At 44.4% G+C, this 7,682-nt stretch overlaps 1 protein-coding gene across 1 annotated transcript; it reads right to left on the bottom strand.

Moving 5' to 3' along the window:
• Window positions 1-100: 100 nt before the first annotated feature.
• CAMLG (calcium modulating ligand) lies at window positions 101-6,515 on the bottom strand. Its single transcript, XM_032125133.1, has 4 exons — window positions 6,320-6,515; window positions 4,747-5,201; window positions 3,792-3,857; window positions 101-2,050 (listed from the first exon to the last, which is right to left on the bottom strand). Exons 1-4 carry the CDS (start codon window positions 6,480-6,482, stop codon window positions 1,859-1,861), a joined length of 876 nt encoding a protein of 291 aa, XP_031981024.1. The 5' UTR covers window positions 6,483-6,515; the 3' UTR covers window positions 101-1,858.
• Window positions 6,516-7,682: the final 1,167 nt, after the last annotated feature.

Below are 7,682 nucleotides of genomic sequence, written 5' to 3' on the forward strand. Positions count from 1 at the left end.
CCCGGCGGGCGGAGGGCGCAGCGCCGCCCCGGGCACACGGACGGGGGCACGGGAACCGACCCGACCCCGCCCCGGCCCAGCCGCACACAGCACCAAGGAAGCGGGTAGCAAATAGGCTTTTAATAGAAAACAATCGCTTTGGCAGTAAACATTAAACAGAATTATGTACACCAACAGAGGTAAGGTAAAAACGGAATAAAAGAGATTGGTTTCTTGGTCAAAGGTTGTTTCTTGATCACCATTTCTTCATCGAGATTTCTTGATCAAGCACAAGCCCCTCCTGGTGCTCTGCCCATGCAAGAGTATTTACCTGATTAGTGTTAAAAGTCTTTATTTGTACGTTTGGGCATATAAATAGAGAATCAGAACAAGTAACTTTTGAGCAAACTCATTATTTACATATTTCAACCTTAATTTAAATGACTATAATTTCAATTTGCTAAAATTATTATCTAATACAAATAAATTTAAAGCTGCTGAATCAATATCTGTGCTAATAGACCTAAGTCAGAATTTTCTGCAGCCCAGCCCTGTACACCTGTAATGTAATACTCACTGTAACATAATCCGTTAAAAAAACCCATGAAGACGGTCAAATCAAAACACACGGTTCTTGTATTCACGCCACAAACGTATCTAATTTAAAAGTCAGAAATGCATCACTAAAATTACAGAAGGAAGCTTTAACAGAGAATAATCAGCTGAAAGCTGAGCCATTTACTTTAGAGCGGTAGAATCAAACACAATCTGCTCCCTAAAAAAACCTCTGCAGGCAAATACCAAGTTAAATATGTGCTTTACCATGCTAAAAATATGCATCGGCCTACATTACCTGAAAGTCCAGATTCTAAAAAGAAAACTACAAGCTGAAAACACTACCAAACTTAGCTTCAATAAGAGATTTTCGAAGATTATCAGCATTTAAGTGGACAATTTGGAATGGCACTTCCTTCCTCTCACTGTGCGAAATTCATAAGAGACTGAAAACAAAACAGTTTCCCTTGTAAGTTTTACAAACACTAGAGCAAAGATTTGATACGGCAGGTTGGGTGCCAATATATACAACTTCTCCCTATGAGATGAACCGTTAACATTAAAAAAAGTGTCAGAAAGCACAGATGTGAGCTGCGCTAGGATTAGGTTGCTGGAAACTCATGAACAGATGAGGTTAGTTTTGTTTCTTCTTACTTTTTGATTAATGACCTTTGTAAGCACCAGGACTTTCTTGTTGGTTTTGCTTAGCTCTTTTCCACAATAATCATCAAATTAAATTAATTAATCACAAGTAATGTACAGCAAGGCAAGGATCAGGACAACAAAGTGGCAAGTTTCACCAACATTCTCCAGAAGCAGCTACTTGGTTCAACATTCTGAACTTGAACATTTGAAGAAAATACAGGGATTTTCTTTAGAGCTTTCTTTAAAAAATGGGACCACCACAAAATGAGCAGGTCTTGTTAGCTATAGTCATAGAGGATATACACATATATATGGTTCTGCTGAAGGGAACTCTCTTCTTGTTCTCACTGAAAAGAACAAAGGCAGCTTTGTAAATGTTTATGAAGGAGGCTGAGAAGGGCATCTTCTAACTAAAGCAAATAAATCATCCACTGACACTTGCATCCTAGCCTTCACATTTGTAATACGCAGACACAGTATTTAAATAAACTGAACCAACACGACTGGCAGTCTGGGAAACTGCTCTCCCTTTCCCAAAATGACTGGATTTAAGGCTCCTTTCAAGCATTCCAACAGGTAAGAATTTTAATGACGGTTTAGACCTGCCTGCAAAGTCAGATGTTAAAGGAACACAGTCCAGAAAGCTTTAGTGTAGCTACTGTGTGGAATTCTACAGCCATCATGGTGCTTCAGAGCCAAAAACCAAAGTAAGTTCATGGCAAAAGATAAAAGTAAAGAAATAGACACAAAGGTCTGTGAAAACATCTCCCATTTTGCTGTAGGTGTCCATGGAGCGACTGATCACTTCTGCAGGGATTCCAGACAGGAGAAGAGCAGCAGTCAGTACTGTCGTTTTCACCTTCTTCTCACACTAAAAGGGAAAGAAAAACCAGTGACGTTAGTTCCTCTAATCCAATTCTGCTTTACATGTCCCCAATGTTGTGCCAATTTCACACATTCCAAATTGGTTGGTAGGAGTAGCAGGTTTGGATTGATTCTCTCCAGACATGCCCCAGGATTCACAGCACTTATCCTAGACACAGGTTCCTGCTGTGATGGACCCACCAGAGGCGAGCAAGAGGCTGGTTAACAGCAGATAAAATTCATCCCGGATATTCTGCTTCCTTCACACTACTGCTCCCAGCAGGCTGAGAAGTGAGGCTGGGCAGCTGCTCCTGCATGAGTGGGAACATTCCCAGACAAGGGAAATGTAGGTGTAAGAAGCCAAGCCTGGCATCTCCACTGGCAGAACTGGATTAATCTCATCACACTATTTGCCAAAACACAGAATCCCAGAATGGTTTGAGTTAGAAGGCACCTTAAAGCTCATCTCGTTCCAACCCCCTGCTATGGTCAGAGACACCTTCCACTAGATGGGGTTGCTCAAAACCCCATAAATACTGTTAAGTTTTCTAACAGAAAAATTATTTAGAATTGAAAACCAACTGTTTCTGTTTTAGAACAACTTAATTTTGCAGTTTTATCCTCTGAACTCAGAAATGCTCCGAAACCTTTTGAAAGCTGTTCCATCCTTAAGATGAGGAATCCCAAGGATGCAAGTCTGACAGGCAGGAAAAGGTGATAGTGGCTGAAAATTCTAATAATTTGATGATACTTGCTGGATAATTTAATCCAATATAAATTAAGCTTTCAAGAATATTTCTGTATTTCATGGGAGAAAGATGAAGGATAACAAAGGGATTGACCTCACCCAGGTCTAACTGCAGTAAAAGCAAGTTGTGGAAAGGAAACACCTATTTGAATTCTGAAACTGAAGAGCTGATTTTAAGTACACAAGAAACAAGATCAAGATGTAGCAGATGAGCTGGTGCAAATCTAAGGCTAATTCTCCTGTTTTGTGTTGTGACACATCAGCTTAGAATGACTATTATGATATACTTAACTACAAAACAACTGCTGATTTATTCTGATTTTCTACAAGTAATCTATTATTCCTTTTAAAATGCAAATTTTCCCTTTTAACAATGGATCTAACATCATTCAGTCCCACTCTGCACCGCAGACCTGACAAAATCATCAACCTAACAAATGCTTCAGCACAATTACCTGTTGTAAATAAATAAAGCAAGGGGTATAGCAAATCTTGCTAATAAGCAGCAAGTTTCACACACAAATAAATGTCTCATTTCAAGCTGCCATTTAAACAATACCAGCAGTAGAATGCAGAGTCCTTAAAACCCAATGTTCTGCCTCATTTTTTAGCAAACACTCTCCCAAATTTCATCCAGATATTACATGCAGAACAGCTACTTAGCAAAACAAATAATAATCAGAGAAGAGCATGGTCTATAGAAAAGCAAGTTTCCTGAAGACATGAAAGAACTACCTGGATTTCTGGGTCAGATGCTTTTAATTAGGCTACAGCTAAACAAGCTGCTAGTCCATGTTTTCACTTCAATTTTAAAAAAGATCTGGACTAAATCTGGAAAGATTAAAAACTAGTATAAACTATCAGCATTGGTCATTCAACTCTACAGTTTAAAACAAGGGAAGAATACTTCACATGCATTGGTCCTAAAGCAATACAATCTAAACACAAGTTTATATTGAAAACACTTCAAGTTAATCTAATTCTGAAAAAAGTATTTTACCTTTGGAAAGTACTTGGACAGTCCCATGTAAGCAAGTTGTAGAGTAAGAAATGGTGCAAATATTGACTGAAGGAACAGAAAAGAATATATAAAAATTAACTTGGTCAGAATAGCTAAGAAACACACAGATTTAATGCTTCCTAAGTCATAAAAGAAAGTTAGTACGTAAAAATTAATTTGTGGAACAGAGCAACATCATTCTTGAATACTACAAACATAAGTACACAAGTTTCATGTCAAAGATAAGGTTCTGCCCTATTTTCTTTGAGCCTAAAGAACTGAAATGACAGAAGAGAATAGCAGAGTGTAAAACTGAGCCCAGGGATCCAGGAGCTGGTAGGCTGTACCTGCCTCACACCTCTGCGCTGTTCTGCAAGGCACTGCAGGGGAACTACTTTTCCCAGGTTGATAAATGAGTAGGATCTACTGATCTTGGGACAACAATACTCTTAGAATCACAGAATGGTTTGGGTTGAAAGTGACCTTAAAAGCCATCTCATTCCAAACCCCTTCCATGGGCAGGGATACTTTCCACTAGACCAGGTTGCTTCAAGCTCCATCCAATCTGGCCTTGGACACTTCCACAGATGGGAACTTTATTCTTACTCTATTATTCTTTTGTAGACCCCGAACTAGAGGAGCAGCTGACTCATATGCTCATGAAGATGGGAATAAACTTGCAGGGGACTTAAGCTGCAGCAACTATTCCAGTGCATCTGCTCCTGAAGCACAACAGACCAAACATGCTACTCTCAGTGGTTACACAGTGGCTGCGCTGGTAGCAGATGAATCTCATTGAATTCAGCAATTTTTTTAGGTTTCATACAATTGTTGGAAATGTAAAGAGTGCCTGAAGTTCCCAACTTGGTCATTACTGACAGATGTCAGCCCCAGACAGCTCCCAATAATTTGCACCAGCCAGCAAACCCCAGCAGGATTGTATCCCTGAACTCACCAGGTACTTGCACACAAAAGCCCTGACCACGATGGCAAGCAGAGCACATCCCACCAATCTGAAAATGCGGAAAGAGTCAAACTCCTCTGCCGCATTCCCATTCTCTTGGCTTGGCTTCTCACTCATCAGCTGGTTCCTCAGCTTCAGAGCTTCATCAAATCTGGACAGGTACTGCTCCAAGCCGTGTCTCGGTGGCCGTGGTGCAGCCTCAGAGGGCAGGTCTCCCCTGTGACGGTGACGGAGCTCACCTGTCCCGTCAGTGACCAGCTCTGGGGCTTTACCAAACAAGTTCTTGTCCCCTCTGAGCTCTGCCATGCTGCCTGCATGGTCAGTCGAGCCTGTCACATTACACACAGAGTCACCAAGCACAATCCGCTTGGAAACTGAAGGAATGGGAAGGGAGTTTGATTTATCTTGCTCATGCTGAAGCTTTGATTCTGTGTGACTTTCATCATCTAAGGAAGAGAAATAAAAACACAGTTATGCACACTGGGTATGTGGAACAACACTTTAGCTATACTGGATCAGGATCCTGGGTCTCTGCTTCCCAAGAGAAAAGACAGATTTATGATTAAAGAGGGCACTCTTCATGGAGCAGACACAAGACAGAAAGCTGTGCAATGCAGGTCGGAAGTTGAAGATGTCAGTCAGCAACAGAGAAATTAAAACACTGAACTTCCTTAAGCAACGGCACTGCATGCACAAGCAGAAAGATCCAAATACATGGATCAACATAAAAAAAAGACAAAGATTTGCATAAAGTGAATCAACCAGAAGAGCATTAACACCTGACAAATAAGCAGACAAGAGAAGTGCACTTTGGCTTGCTGTCTACTGTCAGAGGCAGGGCAGCGTTAACCTGCTCTGTATCAAAACTGAAGACCCATCTTACAGTGAGGGAGGCGATAGCAGAAAACAAAAGCCAAATCAAGAATAGGTCTGGTCCTACCAGAGAGCAAGAACCAACACTTCAGGAGTACTTTTCAAATGTTAAGTCAGACTGATTCATGGCTCACAGGCATCCCTGTAAACCGAAATCTGAGAACTCTTTCCTGACAAAACAGCCTGTTTGAAGAATGTACAGAAATATAACTGATCTACCTAGGATATGGTTCTGCAAGAAAATTCTGCATGCCAACCACAAACATCTATGTCACTATCCGAATGTGAGATAACTTTTCTATAAAAAGCCAGCTATGAAAGCCAGCAGCTACTGACTAAAAACATGGGGGAGGCTCATCCTTCCTTCAACTAAAAAAAACTACTTGCAGTGAAATGACAGCTTATCTGCTCGCTAAGGACAGTGCCGGGCCCAAGTCCCGACCTTCTGACGGCACAGGGATTTTATGGGCGGGTCCCTCGCGGAACAGGGCAGGTGGTGCTGCTTTGAAGCATCCCTGCGAAGGAAGGCGGCACTGAGGGACGGGGAAGCCAGCCAGCCCTGTCCCTGCGGGGAGCCAGCCGCTCCGGCTCACCAGAAGACCGCGGGCAGCGGTCACGGCAGGAGAGGCTGAGGCGTCAGCGCACCCCCGGAGCCCTCACACAGCCCCGCCGCACCCGCCACGGGGCTCACCCTTGCCCGCCGCGGGCCGGTGGAAGCCCATGATGCGGTTGATCCGCTCCTCCGAGTTCATCAGCAGCTTTCTGCGGCGCAGCTCGGCGCGGCGCTGGGACGCCGAGAGCCCCGCGGGAGGCCCCGGGGGTGTGGGCGCTGCTCCCGCGCCGCCGTCCGCCATCCCCGGCACCGCAGGCCCGGCACCACGGGCCCACCCCGCCCAACGCGCAGGCGCCAGCACCGCCCGCCTCAGCCGCTGAAGCGGCCGCCGCCATTTTGCGAAAGGGCAGGAGAAGGGCGGGGCCCGCCGGGAGGGCGCTCCGCGCCCCCTCTCTGACGGCGCGGCGCCCACACTCAAGATGGCCGCCCCGGCCTCGGAAGTGACGTCACGGCGCGAGAGGGAGGCAGTGGCGTGAGGGCGGGAAGGGGCGATGGCGGCGGTGAGGCGACCTGGGTGATGCTGACACCCCGAGCCAGGGCGGAGGCTGTCCCCGCTGCACACACAGGACAGCTTTCAACCCTGTCACTGCACCGCTGCGGGAGTGACGGTGCACACTGAGGAAACACCAACAGACAAGCACCTCTCGAGGACGCCAGAGCTACGGCCATTAAAAGCAGGGAGCGTATTTGCTTCTTTCCAGTAAGATACAGTTGGCATAATATTGATCTTTATGTACACTAAAAGTCCATTACACCTCTCCTTGTGTGCCAGGTGATAAAACTCTTCCCTTACCTGAGCAGCCCCATGGCGAAGCACAGCCAAACCAAATGCCATGGAGAGTTCCCATCAGCACTTCATTGCCTTTCACGGCCCTGGCACCGAACAACTTCACTCCTTAATTCACTGGCACTTGCATTAGGAACAGGACTCACCTCGAGATCCCGTACTTGGAATTCCAAAACCCAGTCCCAGGACAGGTGCTGGCTGATCCCCGACCCACAACCGTAGTGGTGGAGTTTAGCAGCAGGACAGTGTGATGTGTATTGGGCAAAAAAAACAGACCTGACAAGTCCAATGAATATTTCTACAATATTGAAAGAGAAAACTCTGTATTCAAAACCAGTTAAATACAGAAGTCAGAGTACCAAGCTCATGCATTAACTCATCTATGATGGGCCACAAGCAGCAGTGACAAAATCTCAAAAAATTGGCAAGCATTAAGATGGAATGGCTTTTACAAAAAAGCTGCCGAAAGAATGGGATGTTAAATGATGATACAAGATTACCTAAAATAAAATTGGTCATCACCTTGGAATGCTGCTGAAGGCTAAATTTCAACCATCACTGTCAGCTGGCTCCTGTGACCAACATGGTGTTTATCTCAATTGATTAAATACATTGTTCTATTTTTATTTACAAGAAAGGAGTGATGGACTTGCA

This window comes from Corvus moneduloides, chromosome 15, assembly GCF_009650955.1.
Source record: "Corvus moneduloides isolate bCorMon1 chromosome 15, bCorMon1.pri, whole genome shotgun sequence".
In the NCBI taxonomy this organism is placed as follows: Eukaryota; Metazoa; Chordata; class Aves; order Passeriformes; family Corvidae; genus Corvus; species Corvus moneduloides.